This window comes from Macaca nemestrina, chromosome 15 (assembly GCF_043159975.1).
Source record: "Macaca nemestrina isolate mMacNem1 chromosome 15, mMacNem.hap1, whole genome shotgun sequence".
NCBI classification, from domain to species: Eukaryota; Metazoa; Chordata; class Mammalia; order Primates; family Cercopithecidae; genus Macaca; species Macaca nemestrina.
Window position 1 is genome coordinate 20,626,150 of NC_092139.1, and position 22,264 is coordinate 20,648,413.

General features: G+C 46.5%; 1 protein-coding gene across 2 annotated transcripts in view; it reads left to right on the forward strand.

Moving 5' to 3' along the window:
* Window positions 1-250: 250 nt before the first annotated feature.
* Window positions 251-22,264, forward strand: part of LOC105496391 (junctophilin 2) — a 78,908-nt gene continuing 56,894 nt past the window's right edge. Inside the window, exon 1 of one of the 2 annotated variants that reach the window (XM_011766776.3) lies at window positions 251-1,693. In XM_011766776.3, coding sequence (XP_011765078.1) covers window positions 1,315-1,693 — 379 coding nt within the window. In that variant the 5' untranslated portion in view covers window positions 251-1,314. The remainder of the gene's footprint in view (window positions 1,694-22,264) is intronic. The other variant, XM_011766775.3, reaches the window with a different exon arrangement.

Here is a 22,264-nt window from a genome sequence, read left to right on the forward strand (position 1 = left end):
CCCTCAGGGTCTGCCGGGTCTGCGGCAGGGAGGGCGCAGAGGTACCAAGGGGTGGGGAGAGGAAGCTAGCGGGAAGCCCAGTCTGTGTCTCAGGCAGCGAGGAGGGCAGGCTCCTCTCCCTTCTCTTTGCCTTTCAGGGGAAAGAGAAAGGAAATAGATGATTGCTTCTTGCACCAGGTTCTCCGGGGTGGAGGGAGCTCAGGGTGGTGCGTGAGCACTGGACTGAGATTTGGTGTATCTTCCAGACTCTGTTTCCACAGCCTCCCCTCTCTTTCTGACTTCCCTCCTCTGCTTTCGGAAGCACATGTGAAACTGTCTCCATTCCTTTCTCTTTAGGTCACCGGATTCCTTGATGGGGCTGGCAGTGGTGCTGTAACCCCAGGTCCCCTTAGGGCATGTGAGTGGTGATGGGGCTGAGATCTGCCAACCTCCTCGCTCTGGGGGATTTTCAGTGTTCCAGGACTGGGCGTTCTACTGGTCTCCGTCTCCCCTCCCTTCCCCGATTCCCCGGCGCCCTCCCTGCCCGCAGACCCAGGGGACTCTGAGAATGGAAGGCAGCTCTTATTCCCGGGAGAAAAAGACACCAGGTTCTCTGGGCTGCCTGCACTCAGTTCTCAGCCTCCTTCCTCATCTCTCCAGCCACTGCCCGGGTCTGCAGCACGGGCACGGTTTGAAATACCCCTCCTTCCCGCTTTGAAGGAGGCTGGGCTGGCCGGGGGTTATTTTGGGAGCAGCTTCTGAGATCCAATGGCCTTGTTAGGGCAACACTGACCTTTCCGTCCGGGGAGGAGGGCAGGATTGGAGAAGGGGGCGGGGCAGCGGCGGGGAGACCGACAGCCCCGCACACCCACTGGGGTGGAGAAGGGGGCCAGCGGGCTGCGGGAACCCAGCCTCAGGCGGGGGTGTCACCGAGGGGAATTTCCCCTCTTTGAAAGGGCTGGGGACCCCTCCACCCCACGCTTTCACTGGGCTTCTTGAAGAGATCACACCGTTTTCCCTTGGACTTCTTGGAAGGCAGACTTGGGACGCTTTGTGGGGACTTTGAACCTTTCCTTTCTGCTTTCTTCCCAGCAGGCAGCCTTGCTCTGGCTGGTGGAGTCGGGGCTCCTGGGCATGGCACTGACTAGCCAACCCAGTGCTGACTTGGCGCCGGGGCTCTTTCAGCCTCTGCTGGCATCCTGCTTCCCCCCTCCTGGGGCGCAGTGGTGAGTCTGGGGGCCTGCCCCCGAGGGCACTGGAGGAGTGTTGCAGGCATCACCCACGCCCTCTGCACTCACCCTGGAGGACGGGGAGGTTGTCAGGGGCTATGATGAGATGAGCGGGGGCCGCTTTGACTTTGATGACGGTGGGGCGTACTGCGGGGGCTGGGAGGGGGGAAAGGCCCACGGGCACGGACTGTGCACAGGCCCCAAGGGCCAGGGCGAATACTCTGGCTCCTGGAACTTTGGCTTTGAGGTGGCAGGTGTCTATACCTGGCCCAGCGGAAATACCTTTGAGGGATACTGGAGCCAGGGCAAACGGCATGGGCTGGGCATAGAGACCAAGGGGCGCTGGCTCTACAAGGGCGAGTGGACACATGGCTTCAAGGGACGCTACGGAATCCGGCAGAGCTCAAGCAGCGGTGCCAAGTATGAGGGCACCTGGAACAATGGCCTGCAAGACGGCTATGGCACCGAGACCTATGCTGATGGAGGTGAGGCCAGCTGGGGGCCTGCAGAGGTGGGGCAGGGCCAGGGAGGGTGAGAAACCCTGGTGGAGGGTGGGAAAGGTGATGGGCAATTGGCACAGAATCAGATGGGCTAGGATGTGAATTGCTGTGTGGCTTTGGGCAAGCTGCTCTACCTTTCTGAGCATCCATTTTCTTGTAGTAAAGATGGAGCGAATAAAGGGGTTATCAAGAGGATTAGTGGGAGTGCTTAGTACAAAGCCTGCCATATAAGTGCACACTCAACACACAATAAAATATAACTACTACCGTTAGCATGTTCGGTATGCTCCAGCATAAACAGCCATGAAATATACTCTAGCAGAATCGGGTTCTAGTCTTAACTTTGCCGTGAAAATTATTTTCAAGCAATAGATCATGAGGAGTATTCATTCGTCCACCCACCCATCTACCCATCCACCCATCCATCTATCCACTCATCATCTATCCACACACCAATCCACCCACCCGTCCATCCATCCATCCATCTGTCCATCCACCCACCCACCTGCCAGCCCATCCATCCATCTACCCACCCACTCACCCATTCATGCTTCCACCCAACCATTCATCTACCCATTCAGCCATTCATACATCTACCTGCCCATCCACCCATCCATCTTTCCATCCATCCACCCATCCATGATCCATCCATGGATTCTCTTTTTTTTTTTTTTTTTTTTTGAGACAAGGTCTCATTCTGTTGCCCACACTGGAGTGTAGTGGCATGATCTCAGCTCTCTGCAGCCTTGACCTCCCAGGATCAAGCGATCCTCCAACCTCAGCTTCCCTAGTAATTGGGACTATGGGCATGCACCACTATGCCTGGCTAATTTTTGTTTTTTGTTTTTTGGGTTTTTTTGTTCTTTTGTAGAGACAGGGCTTTTTCATATTGCCCAGACTGGTCTCAAACTTCTGAGCTCAAGCAATCTGCCTGTCTTGGCCTCTCAAATTGCTGGGATTACAGGTGTGAGACACTGTGCCCGGCCTACATTCCTTTTGTGTTTCCTTTTTAAAACTTTTTAAAGATAGGTCTTGCTCTGTTGCTCAGGCTGAAGTGCAGTGGCACAATCACAGCTCACTGCAACCTTGAACTCCTGGGCTCGAGCAATCCTCCCATCTCGGCCTCCTGAGTAGCTGGAACTATAGGCACATGCCACCACGCCTAGCTAATTAATTGTTATTTGTTTTTTGTAGAGATGGGGTCTTACTATGTAGCCCAGGCTGGTCTCAAACTCCTGGGCTCAAGCAATTCTCGGCCTCTGTGGCTCACACCTGTAATCTCAGCACTTTGGGAAGCCGTGGTGGGAGGATCACTTGAGGCCAGGAGTTCAACACCAGCCTGGGCGATCTAGCAAGATCCCCATCTCTACAAAAGGAAAAATCAAAAAACAAAGATAGGCATGCAGGCAAACAATTATATACATTATACACAAGTATGTACAGATGCTGTTGTGAAAAGCAGCATTTAGATTTGAGGAGATCAGCTTTAAGTGGAGGTGACGCCTGAGCTTGGTCTCTACAGGAAAGTTACATTTGTGAGGGTGGGCGTGGGACAGAGAGAGAAGTGAGGACAAAGGCTCAGAAGCATGAGAGTGGTAGTGAGTTAAAGAAACAGAGAGGAGTTTTCTGTGGCAAAACAGCCCTGTGGAGTGGCAGAGCAGCTGTCATTACCTAGTCCACGGGGTGTAACATTGGGCATATCACTTAGCTAAGCCAGTTTCCTCATCTATGAAAAGGGACACTTTAGAATCAGTACCGCTCAAAATGTGGGCGGTGGGGTGACAGCATCAGCACCATCCATCCACCAGTTAGAAATGCAAATTCAGTGGCCCACCCAGACCTTCTCATCAGAATCTCTGATGAGCAGGGCCCGAACGCTGCTTTCACAAGCTTATCAGGCAATTTTTAGACACAACAAAGTTTAAAAATTGTTGCTTTAAATTAGGGCCTAGCAAACCATAGATCATGGGCCGAACTGGCCCACTGTCAGTTCTGCACAGCTTATAAGCTGAGAATAATTGAAAAAAAGAACAATATTTTTTGGCATGCAAAATTATTTGAAAGCCCCTACGTAACATCCTCAATTTTGCTTCTTGTCCTGCAAAGCCTAAGGTATTTACTACCTGACTTCTTTTTTTTTTTTTTTTTTTTTTTTTTGAGGGAGGTTCTTACTCTGTAGCCTAAGCTGGAGTGCAGTGGCACAATCTCAGCTCACTGCAGCCTCTGCCTCGCAGGTTCAAGTGATTCTCCTACCTCAGCCTCCCGAGTAACTGGGACGACAGGCACCTGCCACCACACCCGGCTAATTTTTTTTTTTTTTTTTTTTTGGTAGAAATGGGTTTTTGCCCCATTGGCCAGGCTGGTCTTGAACTCCTGACCTCAAGTGATCCACCTGCCTTGGCCTCCCAAAGTGCTGGGATTACAGGTGTGAACCATCACACCCCACCCTACCTGACTCTTTATAGCAAAAGTTTGCTGGCTGCGGTTTTGAATGGTCATTCCAACTCTTTCTGATGCAGGATAATTCTATAAAGTCTTCCTAATGAGCTGCATTGGAAAGAGGAACTGACACAGATAACTCATAACTGGCTAATTTTTACAAATGACATTTGGTGTCAGAAGGCATTCGTAGGACATTGTATTCATCACTAGTGTCTCCTTTTTTGACAGTGGCTAGGAAATGTAGGACTGGGGCTGGGATCAGGGCAGCTGAGGCAGAAAAAGGCATCAGCCAGCCCAGGGAGCAAGGTTTGTTGAAGCCAAGGCTGTTGGACACATTGAGAGCAGCCTCAGGTGCAGGATAAATTTGCATCTGGGCTGCCAGTTGGTGGGTGTCTGGATGTTAACGAGGTCGCTGGAGTTTGTGCAGGTGCCTATGGCTGCTACCCAGCACTGGCTGGGAACTGAACAGCCCTGAGCACAGATTCTGGCTTCACCACTTGCTAGTTGGGTGACCTTGAGCTGTTTTCTGAGCCTCTTGAATCTAGTGCAATTCAGTTCAGCAGATGTTTATGCCAGGCACAGTGCTAGACACTGGAGACACAGCAGAGAGCAAGCCTCAGTTTCTCTGGCTAAAAATGGAGATAATCCTTGAGTGCTTATACGGCGTCTGTTACCTATGGTGCACTGTAGGCATGCGTAGAATGTTCGTTCCCGTCCCTCTTCTCTTCAAACCAAGGTGTGTGTGTGCGTGTGTGCATGTGTGTCTGTGTCCACGTGTCTGTGTGTGCATGTGTCTTTATGTGCATGTGTGTGTGTCTGTGTGTGTTTTGGGTCTGGATGTGAGTCACAGGACACAAATCTCTGGGTCAAAATGAGCATAGGAAACCATAGACCCATCTCCTAATATGTCTAAAAGAGGAAAATCTATTCATTCATTCATTCATGCAACCAGTACTACTGAGCACCTGGTCTGTTCCAGGCACTGCTTCACGGCAAGTTCTAGGGCAGGGGCAGTGAGCAAGACGAGGTCCTCAAGGAGCTTCCTGTCCAGTGGAGAAGAATAAACTAGAAAACAAACATACATGTAATCTCCAGAAGTTACAAGTGTATGGAAAAAACTAATAGAGGCAGAAGAGGATGGTGTTCTTAGATGGAGTGGTCTCAGAGGCAGGATGGAGGGGCCTGGAGAGGAAGTAGGTCCCCTCAGGCAGACGGAATCCCGTTGCAAAGTCCCCAAGGCAGGTTTAAGGAACAGCACAAATGCCAGAGTGAGCAAGGGGTGCAGACATCGTGGGCCTGGGCCGGATCACACAGGCTTTGCAGGCCCTGGATTTTATCCCAGGTGTGCCCAGGAGCTCTTCAGGCCAGGTGACCAGAAGCCCTGCTGCCTTGGTTTATCAGAGCCCCAGACTTCTCCCAGATGAGATGACCCCACATCCAGATGACCCCACATCCACACCCACCTCACAGATTCTCTTTCCCAAGCCACACACGAGGTGCAACTCTCCAAAATTAGATGTGGCCACTGCTTCGGAAAATCTCTTTAATCAAGCTGTCACCAGTCCCCCAAGGGTTTGTTAAGGATCTGCCCTCACCCTTGGCCCCAACCTGGGTATCACTGAGGGGAATGTGGACAAATAAGATCCTGTGATTAGGAACGGTTGGGAGTCTGGCAGCCCTGCCCTGGGTCCCTTCCCTGGCCCTGCCACATTATTTAAACTCACCAAACCTTAATTTCCTTGTCTATAAAATGGACCTATCCTACTCTCTCAAAAGACTTCTCATGGGATGAATAAGTACTCAGTAAATGGTGATTGCTTTTATTACTATTACCTGTTATTGATTCATCCAGTAAATATTTATTTAGTGACTATGATGCAGCTAGCACGATGCTACACCTGTAGTGTAGAAATAAGCAGAAGGGAAACGCTCCCTGTCTTCGTAGCAAATCTAACAGGAAATTGTCCTGCAGTTCTGTGTTGGGTGCTAGGTAGGGACAGACAGCGGAGTAACAAAGCCAAAGCGGGCAGCTGACCAGACCCAGGCATTCAGGGAGGCTTCCTGAAGTCAGCTGCAAGCCGAGCCCCGACATACGTGCAGGAGTGAGCCAGGTGACAAGGGCGGAGGGAGACTCCAGGACGAGAGGACAGAGAATGCAAAAACTGGGAGGTCCACAACTTGCCACCAGCTAGGAGATAAAGCTGAAACTCGTATCTTATCCTCAAAGGTTCAGAAGTCTTCTCCACTGCCTGCTTTCCTGGCAGTCAAATGCTACAAAGGAAAGAGCAGTTTTCTAGACTGGAGATGTCAACACATTAGTGGATGGTGAAGTCAATTCAGTGGGTCAGGACCTGCATTTTTCAAAAAGGAAAGAACAGAACAGAACAGAATAGAAAAGTATCGCAGTATTTCACAGAGAGTAAGATAAAGTATTATTTTCTGAAATATTTATTCAGTTGGGGAGATACACATATATATGCACACACACCATGTGTGAGAGTGTGTGTGTGTTCAAAAGTGTCTGCATTTATGTGTGTTTTGCAATGTAATATGTGTTTCTTACTGCAAGTCATGGTCCAAAAATTTTGACACTCATTGTTCTAAGGTGACTTGGCGTCTTCTTCAAAGCCCTGCCATTCCCATCTGGCAGACCCCTCCCTGTCCTCTAGACTTTCTCTTTGGTCTGAGGATAAGCTCTCCAGCTCTCGCGTGGGAAGGGGAAGGTGGGGCTGGTGCAGGAGCTCTGGCCTTCCAAACCCTGTTGTAAGCTGCTTGGCACCCCTCCCCCTCCTATAGCCCTCATTCCTCCCCTGGCCATATATAGCAAAGCTAAAAACAGCTGCTGACTTAAAGCACACGCACACGCCCCAGCCCTGAAAGAGTAATGTGCCTGTTGCGTGGCTGGCTGTTCCCACCAAGACACTCACGGGCTCCAGACCTCCTAGAGTCTTTAGTGCTTGTTGTTTTCTGAGGTTCTTGGTCCTGGGGCCCTTGCTTTGGCCTCAGAGACCCATAAATACCCTGAAACTTCAGGCGTGATATGAACATATGTGCAAGACTATCTGTGTTTTTCTGGGAGGCATTTTCTCACATAGTCTCAGATTCTCCAAGTCATCTCTGGCTCAGAGAAGTTCCAGAACCACTGATGACTTTATTAATCCTGTCCCTAAAATGTGCACTGGAAGAATCAAGCCCGAAGTGGACTTTTTCCATAAAGCTAATAAAAATAATAACAGTAAAGCCAATTGTGGGCAGACTGCTGGAGCCCAGGAGTTCAAGACCAGCCTGGGCAACATGGTGAAACCCCATCTCAACAAAAAAGAAAAATACAAAAATTAGCTGGACATGGTGGCACTCACCTATAGTCCCAACTACTTCAGAGGCTGAGGTGGGAGGATCGCTTGAGTCCAGGAGGTCGAGGCTGCAGTGAGCCATGATCACACCACTGCACTCCAGGCTATGCAACAGAATGAGACACTGTGTCAAAAAAATAAAATAAAATAAAATAAATAATAATAATGATAGTTAACATGTTTGGAGTGCTTACTAAGTCCCAGGCACCATTCCTAGCACTTGAGGTACTTGAGGTATGTTGTGTTATTTATTTGTTGATTGATTTTTTGAGATGGAGTTCCATTCTTGTCGCCCAGGCTGGAGTGCAATGGTGCAATCTTGGCTCACTGTAACCTCCGCCTCCTGGATTCAAGCAATTCTCCTGCCTCAGCCTCCTCAGTAGCTGGGACTATAGGCATGTGCCACCATGCCCGGCTAACTTTTTGTTTTAGTAGAGACAGGGTTTCACCATTTTGTCCAGGCTAGTCTCGAGCTCCTGACCTCAGGTGATACCCCTGCCTCGGCCTCCCAAAGTGCTGGGATGACAGGGGTGAGCCACCGCGCCCAGCCTGCTGTGTTGTTTAAACCTTCACCCAACAACCTCATGGAGACATAGTTATGGCTCCTGTTTTACATATGAGGAAGCTGACATGGAGATCATGCAAGTACCTCGCTCAAGGTCATCTAGCTAATAAGAGGCAGAGATGCAATTTGATAATAATAAGTGATCATTAAACATTTGGTATTATAAATAACTATTTTAAATAATAAACAGTAAACAATGATACAGAATAGGACATGCTTCATAATTCGTGAGACCCAGTGCAAAATGAAAATGTGGACCCCTTCTTTAAAATCATTAGAATTTTAAGATGGGGACAACAGAGCATTAACCCAGGCGCAGGGGCCTTCTGAGTGCTAGGTCCTACGAGACTGCATAGTTCCAGCACTCACGAAGCTGGCCTTGACAATAGTAATAACTGTGCCTGGCTACTAGTTAATGTGTCTTTATTATGTACCAGGCTCCGGCTAAGCGTCTTATGGGCATTGTATTACTTAGGTTTCCTCATAACCCTGTCATCTACTACCCTAGTGGCTTTTAAACTGTTATAATTGCAATCCCACTATAAGATATGTATTTTATTCCTTCTCTGGGCAGTGAATGCAAAAAAAAATGTATTTTACATTGTAATTCTATATCTATACACATATAAAAAGAATGCAAAACTGAAACAAACCATCGCGAAACAAGATTTCCCTTCCTAGGTACGATGCTTGCTATTTTCTCTTTTATTCTATTTTGTTGACAGAATTAAATGAGGCCCTGATCCATGTAAAGCTCTTAGAACAGGGTATGGCATGTGTTAGTGCTTTCATTACTAATATTATTATTATCATTACATGCTGAAAAGTTGAGACTTTATGTTTAATTATGACGATTGGGTCAAAAACCCAAGCGTTTGCGCTGTGGATCCAGTTTTCTTTCTTCTGCTCAAAGCTTATGATTTAAGCTAATGTTAGTCCAATTGACTCTGAACACAGGAGCTACGTGATTTTGCCAGACTGAGCAGTAAGTACCTGGTGTCACATTCTCTGGGCCTGTGATACATGTTCCTTGCAGAGAGAAGCTTGAAGGAACTTAACTTTCATATTTATTTATTTATTTGCATAATAGAATATCTTTTCTGTTGATCAGTTTATCTATCTTTATGCCAATGTCATGCTGCCTTGGTTACTATAGCTTTATATTGTCATAAAATCAGAGTAAATCCTTCAACTTTGCTCTTCTTGTTCAAGATTGCATTATTCTAGGTCATTTCTATTTTAAAATCAGCTTCTTCAGCCTGGGCAACAGAGTGAGACCCTGTCTCAAAAACAAAACAAAACAAAACAAAACAAAAACAAAGAAAAGAAAACCAGCTTCTTGATTTCTGAAAAGGCCTGCTGGGATTTTGATGAAGATTGTATTAAATCTATAGATCAGTTTGAGAGAATGAACATCTTATTAGCAGTGAGTCTTCCAACCCATGAACATGGTATATATCCCTATTTGTTTAGGTTTTCTTTAATTCCACACAGCAATGTTTTAGAGATTTCAATGTCTTATACATCTTTTGTTAATTTTATCCCTAGGTATTTTATTTTTTGTGATATTGTAAATGGCATTTAACATTTTATTTTTTCAATTGTTCACTGCTGGTTTATAGAAACACAACTATTTGTGTATATTGACTTTGAATTCTTTTACCGTGCTCAGTTAATTTCTTAGTTCTAGTGGATCTTTTTGTTTTTGTTTTTGAGGTTAAGAGGAATATCTTTTAACTTAAAACAGTTTGATTGTGGCCGGGCGCGGTGGCTCACGCCTGTAATCCCAGCACTTTGGGAGGCCGAGACGGGCGGATCACGAGGTCAGGAGATCGAGACCATCCTGGCTAACACGGTGAAACCCTGTCTCTACTAAAAAATACAAAAAACTAGCCGGGCGAGGTGGCGGGCGCCTGTAGTCCCAGCTACTTGGGAGGCTGAGGCAGGAGAATGGCGTGAACCCGGGAGGCGGAGCTTGCAGTGAGCTGAGATCCGGCCACCGCACTCCAGCCTGGGTAACAGAGCGAGACTCCGTCTCAAAAAAAAAAAAACAAAAAACAAAAAACAAAAAAAACAGTTTGATTGTTATTGAAAATAAAGTGTAGAGGCCCTGAGAGAATCTGATATTACTAAAGGAAGACATATGATATTTAAACATCTGAAACTTAGAGTAGCCAGATCTGGGTTCAAATCCCGGCTGTGCCGGTTCTTAACCATATGAACCTGGGCGCACCATGTAACCTCCCCGAGCTTCTGTTTCCTTTTTTCCTTTAGGGATGTGCTAACATCTCCCTCAGAATATGGTCGAGACAATGAAACAATATAATACCTACGAAGCACTCAGCATCATGCCTGGCACGTAGGAAATGCCAAAATATATACTCCTGTATTTCCTTCACATTCCAAAGGGTGAATTAATTCAGCACGGCCTGAACCATAGCTGTCCCTGTCTTTGGGAGGATATTTGAGGAAAAAAGGAGTTTTTGACTTTGGAACAGTAAATAAGACAAGACTTTGATTCGCGTAGTTCTGCCTTGAGTCTTGCCAGTGTAGATGGAATCCATGCCAGACACAATTCCATTTCGAATGTAGAATCAGCATAATTTAACCTCATCTTGGAAATCTCATGTCCCAGTTCACAGCCAGGCATCAGTGTGACAGTCAGCTGAGCTGCTGCCTTGGCAGCCTCTGGGCATTCTACGGAGACCCCAGGAGAGCACAGCAGACCCTTAGCAGGACAGAAAAGCGGACATCATTAGTCTTTCCTCTCCACGGCCTTGTTTTCAGTGATTCATGTGCCCGATTGGCCAAATCTCTGCAGACGTGCTCCTGTCCAAGGCCAGGCCTCTGGGATTTATCGAGCTTGCTTGTTTCCAGGGCCTACTAATTCCGTGACCAGCAGCTGTTCCCCGGAGGAGGCCCTGCCCTCCACACCCTTGTGAGGAATGCCGAGTCTCATTTTCTGAGGGCCCTGGTTGAGGGTGGGGTGTGGGGCCGGGGGGGACAGGGTTGCTTCCTGCCATAGACTTCCTGCCTTGGAGGGTTATCCTTGTTCTCACCTATACCTTCCCGAGCTGAAGCCACAGAGTAGGAGAGAAGTTAGGGCCGGCACTCCTCCCTCCCGTGTAACTTTCACTCCCTGCTTAAAGGGAACTGATGAGAGTTGCCTGGCACAGATCTGTGCCTGGCAGAATCCACAGGGCAGCCCAGGTGTGCTAGGAACTCCAGAGTGACCCCTGCTCCAGGCCAGGAATGAGCACCTTGTGCCTGGAGGTATTCCTGCCAGTGCTGGCTGACCATTGCTGTGGATGGGGTAGAGTTGGAGTCACAATTGGAGGCCAGACGGCTGCATGCAGCCTGCAGGGCACACTCTGGCTGGCATGCACCATGTTTTTATTATTTCTATTTTTAATTAAATTGGAATCCCTTATGGGTAGGGTTTTTTTTTTTTTTTTTTGTAGGGTCTTGCTCTGTCGCCCAGGCTGGAGTGCAATGGTACAATAACGGCTCACTGAAGCCTCAACTTTCTGGGCTCAAGCGATCCTCCCATCCCAGCCTGCAAGTTCCTAGGATTACAGGTGCACGCCACCATGCCTGGCTAATTTTTCTGTAGAGACGGGGTTTCTCCATGTTGCCCTGGCTGGTCTCAAACTCCTGAGCCCAAGCCATCTGCCTGCCTCAGCTTCCCAAATTGCTGGGATTATAGGCCTGAGCCACTATGCCCAGCCTATGGCTACCTTTTAACAAAGTGATCAAATTTAACATCATCAATGACAGACAAACCGACAGTATGTACCCTGGATGGGATGTACGGAGAAGGCCAGCACTTTAAGAGGCCAAGGCAGGAAGATTGCTTCAGCCCAGGAGTTCAAGACCAGCCTGGGCAATGTAGTGAGACTCTGTCTCTAAAAAAAAAAAAGATAGACAGGATCTGACCCATTTGATGAGATTCTTTCAGCTACTGTGTTGAGAAGAGGCTGTTTTGGGAAGACAGGTATTGGGTGAGGGGGAGGTGGCATGGAGACCAACTAGTGAGTTTAACACAATTATTACTGGTGAGATGATGGTGGCTTGCACCATTACCTTGTAGCAGCAGGAGTGGTGAGAAGACGCATTTTGAAGCAAAAGCTTATAGACTGGACAGGATTGAGAGAAAGAGGAGTCAAAGATGGTCCCAAGGCTTTTGCTTGAACCATGGAAGGATGGTGTTTCCATGAACTGAGATGGGGTGAGGGTTTGAGAAGGGAAGGTCAGGAGTTCAGTACTGGACACCATGGGTGAGAGATGCCTGTTGGAAGTGTCCATGGGCATTGGGGTTGTGGGCAGGCCTGTGCACAGGTAGGTGGGGATCCTTTTAGACCCTCTCCCCTTGACCTTTCTTGCCTGCTGCACACACAATCATTTCTGGTCTCCAAGTCCCTCAGGGTTGCTGAGCTGACTCAAGGCCTGGAAATGGGCCTTTCCCCCAGGCCACAGGCTCCAGGGCTGTCAGCACCCAGGCGATGCCTCCTGGTTAATCCCCTGCTTTCGGGTGAGCTACGGGGCATCATCTGGGGCAGCAGCCTCTGGATGTAGGGGTGGTGGAGCCCTGCAGGCTCAGGGACTTGTCATCCACCCACCGCAACCTGACCCTGCTCCCGGGAGCTGGTCCCAAATGCAGCCAGCTCCTCTGCTTTGGGTTGTCTGTTGGTGATCCCAGGAAACCAGAGACTGTGGAGATGTGATGGACAGCAGCATTTGGAAGCCATGGGAAGGGACTTTGGTGCCAGCCTTGCAGGCCAGCCAGAGAGCAAGGCCTTGGGATTGTTATGGGAAAAATGTAACACAGTCTAAATGCTCACCGAAGGGACTGCTAAATTAATTTATGAGACCATGCGATGAACTACAAAAGGCCCTTAAAAAGGCAGAGGTGAACCCACCTATATTCATACAGAAAGAAATCTAAGGCATTATAAGTGAACAAAAGCCATTTGGCAAATATCTATTGAGTGCCTGCTAGGTGCTAGGTATGTTCTCAGAGATGGGGTCAGTGGTAGACTGGTGAACAGCTAATCTTTTAGTCTATTTGTGATAAGTATATGGTTGCAAATTGGCAGAAAAAGGCTTGGAAGGATCTAAATCATTAACAGGAGTTACCCTGGGGAGATCGCACGAAGGTGTTTTCTTTTATATACTCTTCTGTTGTTTGGATTTTTTGCAATGAGCATATGACTTTTACAATTTTGTCTTCTTTTTTCTTTTAATTTGTGACAGGGTCTCACTCTGTTACCCAGGCTGGAGTGCAGGAGAGATCTTGGCCCCCCGCCACCTCCACCCCTGTACAATGCACGGGGCTCAAGCAATCCTCCCATGTCAGCCTCCTGAGTAGCTGGGACCACAGACATGCACCACCACACCCAGCTACTTTTTTGTAGTTTTAGTAGAGAGAGGGATTGAGCAGGCTGGTCTTGAACTCCTGAGCTCAAGAGATCCACCCACCTCAGCTTCCCAAAGTGCTGGGATTAAAGGCGTAAGCCACTGCACCTGGCTCAACTTTTGCAATTTTTAAAAAGTACTTCCTCCATACAAACAGTATTTACATGTAGACATAATAAGGAGCCCTCAGGATGCAAAAAGGGTTGGGGGTGGGGGTGTCTAAGCACAGTTTTCCAGAATCTAGGCTCAGAATCCTGGATAGCCTCCCTTTGTTCCTCCTCACTCTGGGCACTCAGCTTTTCAATGCAAGGCAGGGTTGAAAGAGCATTTGAGGCAAGGGACCTGTTCTTCAGTCCCAGCTGAGCTACTCCCGGGCTGTGTGGCCTTGGCCACGTCCCTCTACCTCTCTGAGCCTAAGCTTCCTCCCCTGTATAATGAAGGAATAAGACTATACTTACCATGAAGGTAAGCAGATTTTCTCACGCACAACACTGGCTAATCGGGTGGGACTACCTGTGGAAGTGGTGAGGGGGGACTGCAGGCTATAGTGCTACTCAGCCTCAGGACCCATTAGCAATGTCAGCTGTGGACACAGGATGGGGAATAAGTGGCCTATGTGATGAATTACTTATGGGCTTGGACTAGAAGATCTTATCATCGTCCGATGAATTTTTGTGTTTGTTTTTCTTGAGACGGAGTCTTGCTGTGTCGCCCAGGCTGGTGTGCAGTGGTACAATCTCGGCTCACTGCAACCTCCGCCTCCCGGGTTCAAGCAATTCTTTGCCTCAGTCTTCTGAGTAGCTGGGATTACAGGCATACGCCACCACACCAGGCTAATTTTTGTATTTTTAGTAGAGATGGTGTTTTGCCATGTTGGCCAGGGTGGTCTTGAACTCCTGACCTCGTGAACCACCTGTCTTGGCCTCCCAAAGTGCTAGGATTACAAGTGTGAGGCACAGCGCCGGGCCTTTGTTTGTTTGTTGTATGGATAAAATTAACTTATTGGGACAATGGCATTGTAGTAGAGAAAGAGTTTAATCGATGTAGGGCTAGTCAAGTGGGAAGATGGGGGCTTATTATTTAAATGTGTGTCTCTGAAAGTTTGGAAGGCAGCGTTTTTTAAGGGTAGGTTGGCGGGCAGGGGGCTAGGGAGAGGGAAATGTTGATTGGTTGGATGAGGGATGAAATTATAGGAAGTTGAAGCTGGCTTTTTTGTACTGAGGCAGTTTCGGGGTGGGGGTTACAGGACTGGTTGAATTAGTTTTTTATTATGAGTCACAGGTCTGGGTAGAAGCGTCAGAATGTAAAAGTTCAAAAAATATTTGAAAGGGCAATTTTAGGTTTTGACAGTAGTGATGTTATCTACAGGAGTCACTACAAGTTCTGTAACCTCTGGCTATATTTCTCTGGAGTCATAATTTTATAAAGGCGGTTTTGGTCTCTGAGTCAAGAGGGCGTTAGTTTCAGGAAAGGACTGTTAACTGTTTTTGTCTTAAACTATTAACTCAATTTTTAGTTTGGTCTACGTCCAGGCATGAATGAAGACAGTTAGCTTGTGAGGTTAGAAGTAAGATGGAGTCAGTTAATATCAGATTTTTTTACTGTTATAATATTTTTATGTCAGATTTTTTACTGTCATAATTTTTATAAAAGCTGTTTTAATCTCCAAGCTCCACTCCAGCTGTGACCTTCTCAGGATTGAAATATTCTCACTTACACCAGAGCTGAGGTTATCTATGGCTGTGTTGCAGATTTGCAATAGAAACCTGAGTGCTCATATTAAATATGGGTTATTGGGCCAGGCTTGGTGGCTCATGCCTGTGATTGCAGCATTTTGGGAGGTTGAGGCAGGAGGACTGCTTGAGTCCAGGAGTTCCAGAGCAGCCTGGGCAACATAGTGAGACCACATCTCTACAAAAAAATAAAATTAGCCAGGCGTGATGGCATGCACCTGTGGTCCGGGTTACTTGGGAGGCTGAGGTGGAAGGATCACTTCAGCCCAGGAGGTTGAAGCTGCAGTGAGCTGTGATTGTGCCACCGCACTCCAGCTTGGATTACAGAGTGAGACTCTGTCTCGAAACAAAACAAAACAAAAAGTATTTCTATATACACACATACGGGTTACGAGAGCCAGCTCCTACTGGCTCGTGAGAGCTCAGGAACTTTGCAGTCATGGTGGGGGTATTTGCACAGTGGAAACTGACTAATGTTACAAACTGAGGTTGGTTGCTTTGTTTTTCCTAAAGAGCTGGTTTGCTACTATATCCTGACTATTGTACGAATACAAAATGCCCTTTTTTTCCTTCTCACCCCAATTTAGGGTGATCAGCCATCTCAATTTGCCTGAAACTGCCCAGTGTTAGCACTGAAAGTTCCACATCCCAGGAAACCTCTCAGACATAGGCAAACTGGGATGACTGGTCACCCTACAGTCTTTTCCCATGAAGTGAAGGGAGCCAACCTTTGTTGAGAGCCTGAGATCTCTGCTAGATAAACCATGTAATACAGCAACCCTGCAAAGGAAACTTGCTATGCTCACTTTACTGAGAGGAGACAGACTCAGGGAGACCTTATTCAAAGCCTGTGCTTGTTAATGCATTGGACAGTATCTGCTGAATGTCTTCCATGTGTTAGTTCCTGCACGGAGTGCTGGGGATGCTGTGGTGGGCAAGGAAGACCTGTCCCTGCCCCCAAGTGCGTGTATATAACAGCAGAGACCGGTATCTAAATACAGTTACTTAAATACAAAATGTGATACATATTTTGAGGGAAGAATAAAAGAGTTTATGAACTGATAACAGGGAAACCTGGTCTGGTCTGATAATCAGAGAAGGCTTCCTTGAGGAAGTGATGTTTGAGCTGAGATCTGCAGGATGAATAGGGATAAACTGGGTGACAGGGGAGGCCACACAGGCAGGCAGAAGGGACAGCAAATGCAAAGGCTTGGAGGTGAGACCTGAGCATGCTGTGTTCCAGAAAAGGCTGGAGCACAGACTCAGAGGGAGAGTGGGGTGGATGAGGCTGGAGGGATTGGCAAAGCCCAGATCATGAGGGTTTTGTGGGTCACAGTGAGGAGCTTGGACTTCATCCTTCTGATAGACTCCCGGCTATCCCTTCAGACACTCCTTAGGACACATTCCCCGAGCTGCCAGGAGTGTTAGCAGCTGACAGATCCTAGCTGGGTATTTCTCTCCAACAAAGGGAGCTGTCTCATTCACATCCAATGACTGTAATGACCTGGCCCCCTTGCTTTGATTTTGGGCGACTCTGAAGGGCTATCCCAGCTTAAATGCCCCTGGGATCAGTTGACGATTCTGTTGCAGATGTTCAGCTTCTTACCCTGCCAAATCCTGCTTCCTTCCTTACACGTGCTCTTCCTGAGAGCGCTCTCTGCTAAATCACCCACACATCATCTCAGCTTCAGAATCTGTTCCCTAGGGATACTGACCTGAGACAATTCTCAAGGCACTGGGAAGTTACTGCAGGGTTTTCAGAGGGGGAGTAACCTGCTGAGATTTGCATCTTACGAAGAAGATGAGTGGCAGCAGCAAAGGGTCAACTGAAGTGGGGGGCAGGGAGGATACTACTGTCATCATCAAGGGAGAAAAGGACATGGCTTGGACTAGACAGATAGGGTGGAGACCAAGAGAGGTAGAAAAATTAAGGAATAGCGCAGTGCGTCATCATGAGAAAGTCATTTAAATTCTTAGTTTCAGTTTTTCCAATTATAACATCGAAATGATGATGCCTGTATCTGTTACAATACTTTCTTACCTATTTATTTTAACCATATATTAAGCAAAATTAAGGAGATATTCAGAGTCAGATCTATCTGTTTCTAAAGGGCGTGTAATTTCCATTATTCTTTGCTACCTCCAAAGATGTCTTAGCCCTGACTTACTTTCTCTGGGATGCTGGGTCCATAGTCTTTATCAACGTGGGTTAGAGCCAAGCTGGGATGAGTCCCTTATACTCAGGAGCATCTGTGTGGTGTCTGTGGCACGGGCATGCGTGCTGACCGCAGTGAGCATTTCTGGTTCACCTGGTCTGATCTTGGTATGCTTGGAGAAGAGCCTCTAACCCCTGGACTCTCTGACGCTCACTCTATATCTGCCACGCGCCGTCTTAAACACTGTCTGAAATTTGTTGATGATACTTCTATGGGCCACCCAAATATCTTGTGCCAACATCTGGTACTATGTGAAAGGACTTGGAGAAGGATCAGGGATGGCTGGTAGACAAAACAGGCAAGATAAAGATAAGAGAGCTGCCATGGGAAGTAAGAAGTGATAAATGTCTTGGGCAATGAGAATTTGGAGGAAGGAAGGTGATTACCTGAAGGAGGTGGTTTGAAACTGGGCTATGAAGGATTTGGGAAGACAAGGCTGGGAAAGTGACTTGGAACCAGGTCATGAAGGGACTGGACTATCAGGTAAGGACTTCCATAGGCAATGGGGACTCCTAGAAAGGAGCTAGTCCTCGTTCCTTTCTCTCCATCTCTGCTCAGTTCTCCAATGTGTTAGTCTGCTTTCTGTTACTTATAACAGAATACCTGAAACTGTGTAGTTTATAAGAAACAAAATGTATTTCCTAGAGTTCTGGAGGCTAGGCAGTCCAAAGTCAAGGGGGCATATCAGGAGAGGCCATTCTTACTGGTGGGGACTCTCTGCAGAGTCCCAAGGTGGCACAGGGTGTCATGTGATGAGGGGACCAAGTGTGCTAGCTCAGATCTCTCTTCCTCTTCTTATAAAGCCACCAGCCCCACTCCCATAACCAATTAAACCATGAATCCATGAGTGGATTAATCACCTCATAAAGGCCCCACCTCTCAATACTGCCACATTGAGGATTAAGTTTCAATATAAGTTTTTTTGGGGGGACAAACATTCAAGCCATAGCACCCAGAACTGATCTTCCAACCTCAGATAGTTCCCTAGAAATAGGAAGGTGTCACTGGCCAGATGGGGTGGTGTTCTCAGTGTCCATTCTATATTTGGAGGCAGAATCCTGGTCTGACCCATATGTTTCTTTGATATCTCAAACTGGATTCTGGATCTCTCAGCTCTTCCTTGGTGTCTTAGTCAATTTTGTGTTGCTATACAAGAATACCTGAGGGCTGGGTGTGGTGGCTTATGCCTGTAATCCCAGCACTTTGGGAGGCCAAGACGGGTGGATCACGAGGTCAGGAGTTCGAGACCAGCCTGGCCAATATAGCAAAACCCCGTCTCTACTAAAACTACAAAAAATTAGCTGGGCATGGTGGCAGGAACCTGTAGTCTCAGCTACTTGGGAGGCTGAGGCAGGAGAATTGCTTGAACCCAGGAGGTGGTGGTTGCAGTGAGCCAAGATCACGCTACTGCATGCCAGCCTGGGCAACAAAGCAAGACTCCATCTCAGAAAAAAAAAAAAAAAAGAATACCCAAGGCCAGGTAATTTATAAAGAAAAATGTTTATTTGGCTAACGATTCTGGTGGCTGGAAAGTTCAAGGTGGAGCATCTACCTCTGATGAGGGCCTCAGGCTGCTTCCACTCATGGCAGAAGGTGCAGGGGAGCCAGTGTGTGCAGAGATCACATGGCAAGAGTGGAAGCAAGAGTGAGAGTGAAAAGGTGCCAGGCTGTTTGTAACAACCAGCTCTTGTGGGAATTAATAGAGTAGGAACTCACTCACCCCCAAGGGAAGGCATTAATCTATTCACGAGGGATCTGCCCCCATGACCCAAACACTTCCCATTAGTCCCCACCTCCAACACTGAGGATAACATTTCAACATGAAGTTTGGAGGGGACAAACATCTGAACCATAGCACTTACATTTCTGAAATGGTCATGCTTTCTTTAGAGCTGAGATTTGGGTGAGAATTTTGGAGCCTTTAACCTGTCAGGGAAGTTCTCATATTCTTAGAAGTGAAAACACTAGTCAGGACACTTGGCTGTAACTGCCAACAACTGCCACATTGTGTCATCATGAGCAAGTCATTAAAATTCTTAGTTTTGGCTTTTCCAACTGTAAAATCAAAATGATGTTACCTGTATCCATTAAGATGCTCTTTTGTTTGCAGGTCACAGAAAACCCTAACTCCAAATGACTTAACCTAGCACTTCCTAATGGAAGTATAATATGAACTACAAATGTAATTTAAAATTTTTTAATAGTCATATTTAAAAAGGTGAAATTAACTTTAATATGTTTTATTTAACTCATTGTCCACAATAATATCTTTTTTGTGTGTAACAAATATACAATCATTAATGAGACATTTTCCATTCTTTTGGTATGAAGTTTTAAAAATTTAGTGTTCAATGACCACAGGTGGCTAGTGGCTACCATATTGGACAGCACACACTTAAACAGTGAGGATATTTATTATTTCATATAATCAAAAATCCAGAGGTAGAGGAGCCCCAGGATTGGTTAATTTGGAGGCTCAACAGCATCAACAAAGATCCAGCTTCCTGCCAGCTTTTTGCTCTGTCATCCGCAGAGTATCAGCTTTGTTTTCAGCTAGCTCTCCTCATGGTCCCAAAGTGGCTGCCACAGCTCTGGGATCACCTCCAGATGCATTGACATCCAGCAGAAGAAGAGGCTGTGTTTCTCTGCATGTATCTTTTTATGAGAACAAAAAACTCTTTTCTGCCTCCCCTCCCAGCTGATTTTCCCTCAGTCTCAGTGCTAGATTTCACCACATACTCATGTATAATCCAGTCATTGGCAAGGAAAATCTGAGTCTGGCTTAGAGCAATCACAATTTACCCCTAGAGTTGGAGATAGGCTTACCCTTCTCTAAATCTCATAGAGGAGAACTAGACACTGGAACAAAACTGAGGTCCTATCAGCAAAGAAATAGAGAATTGCCATTGCCCAAAGTGGGTTCTGTGGAACACAAATCCTGGCAGACGCTCTGTGAACAGGATCTTCTGATTAAATAACATCTGCTTGGAGAGCCACAGTCGTCATGAGCACATTAAGGCTTCTGATAAATCCCATGGGAAGTAGACCTTTCATCTTATTTCACTTCGATTTTCTCAGACTTTCTGAACTTCAGAACTGTTCTTTATTCCCCCATGATAAAACACATTAACGCAAGTTTTGAGAAATACAGTTTTGGAGAACCTGCCTTAATGGATTATTAGTTTATAGAGCAGGGAAACTCTTCTACAGGATACATGCTCATACGTTGGCCTCTTTTGGATACAGCTGAATGACCTGTACCAAACACACCAGGAAAATTCCTGTAGACCAGGCAAAGATAGAGTACCCAGTGGCTCAGCCCGCAATCATCATTTCCCTGTAAAAGAATGAAAAGTACAGTTTCCTCCTTGCTCAACTCATCCAAACCTTGGATTCACACCCTATGAAAAAGTCTCACATAAAAGCACATACTGAGGCCTTTGGCATATGGTGATTTGCTTATTTTCTCCCTCTCTTCTCCTCTCCTCTCCTCTCCTCTTTTTTGAGACAGAGTTTTGCTCTTGTTGCCCAGGCTGGAGTGCAATGGCACGATCTCAGCTCACCACAACCTCCGCCTCCTGGGTTCAAGCAATTCTCCTGCCTCAGGCTCCCGAGTAGCTGGGATTGCAGGCATGTGCCACCATGTCTGGCTAATTTTGTACTTTTTTTTAGTAGAGATGGGGTTTCTCCATGTTGGCCAGGCTGGTCTTGAACTCCCGACCTCAGGTGATCTGCCCGCCTTTGCCTCTCAAAGTACTGGGATTACAGACATGAGCCACCAAGCCTGGCCAATTTGCCTATTTTCTTTATCATAGTCTTCATGGTCTTTCTGGTGTCTTTCTGAAATAGACAGATCTATTTGCCAAAGCAAATGTATTCAGACTGATGTTAAAACCACAGTAGAAGCCCTCTTATCAGATGTCATCAATACCAGTTATAAATTGGTTAATTGAATAAGTCAGTAAAAGCAGAGCAACCCAAAAATAGCCCATATGTCTTATATTTTTTATTTTAATTTAAATCACATATATGTATAACATATAGTAATTCAATCTTTACTTTTCATTCACTAGTCTTCTGATGACAAAGTCTTTAATGAATGGAGTTTCTCATTGTCTTTCTTGCACGCCCATAACGTGTAATCTACAAAAACTAGTTTCTTTCAGTTTCTTTAACGAGGAGTGAGAAGTTAAAAACGCTGGCAACCTGAGTGTAGAAAATGTCTAGGTTTTTATAATTTCATTCCCAGTCTTAGATAGGTATTTCATTTATACAGAATTTGAGGATAATTTTTTAGGAACTCTCTTTTATGAACATCTAAAAGTATCTGGCTTTTAAGCAACCCTCTTCATTTTTTGGTACATTCATATCCCATTGGTTTACATGAGAAACATCCATAAATCACATCATTTCAAAAATGAACACAACTGGAGTAAACAAGTTTGGGAATAATCTTAAACATCAAACTTCACATCTGGGTGCAGAAGCATGGAGACTTCTGAGAGCATGGTCTACTAGCTGGGAGCATCTGTGTGCTAAGGGCAACGGTTAGCAGGGTTTTTTATTTTTATTATTTTGTTTTTGTTTTTGTTTTTTTTTTTTGAGAAAGAGTGTCACTGTGTCTCCCAGGCTGGAGTGCAGTGGTGCCATCTCGGCTCACTGCAACCTCTGCCTCCTGGGTTCAAGCGATTCTCCTGCCTCAGCCTCCCGAGTAGCTGGGATTACAGGTGTGCGCCACCATCCCTAGCTAATTTTTGTGTTGCTAATAGGGGCAGAGTTTCGCTATGTTAGCCAGGCTGGTCTCGAACTCCTGGCCTCAAGTGATCCACCTG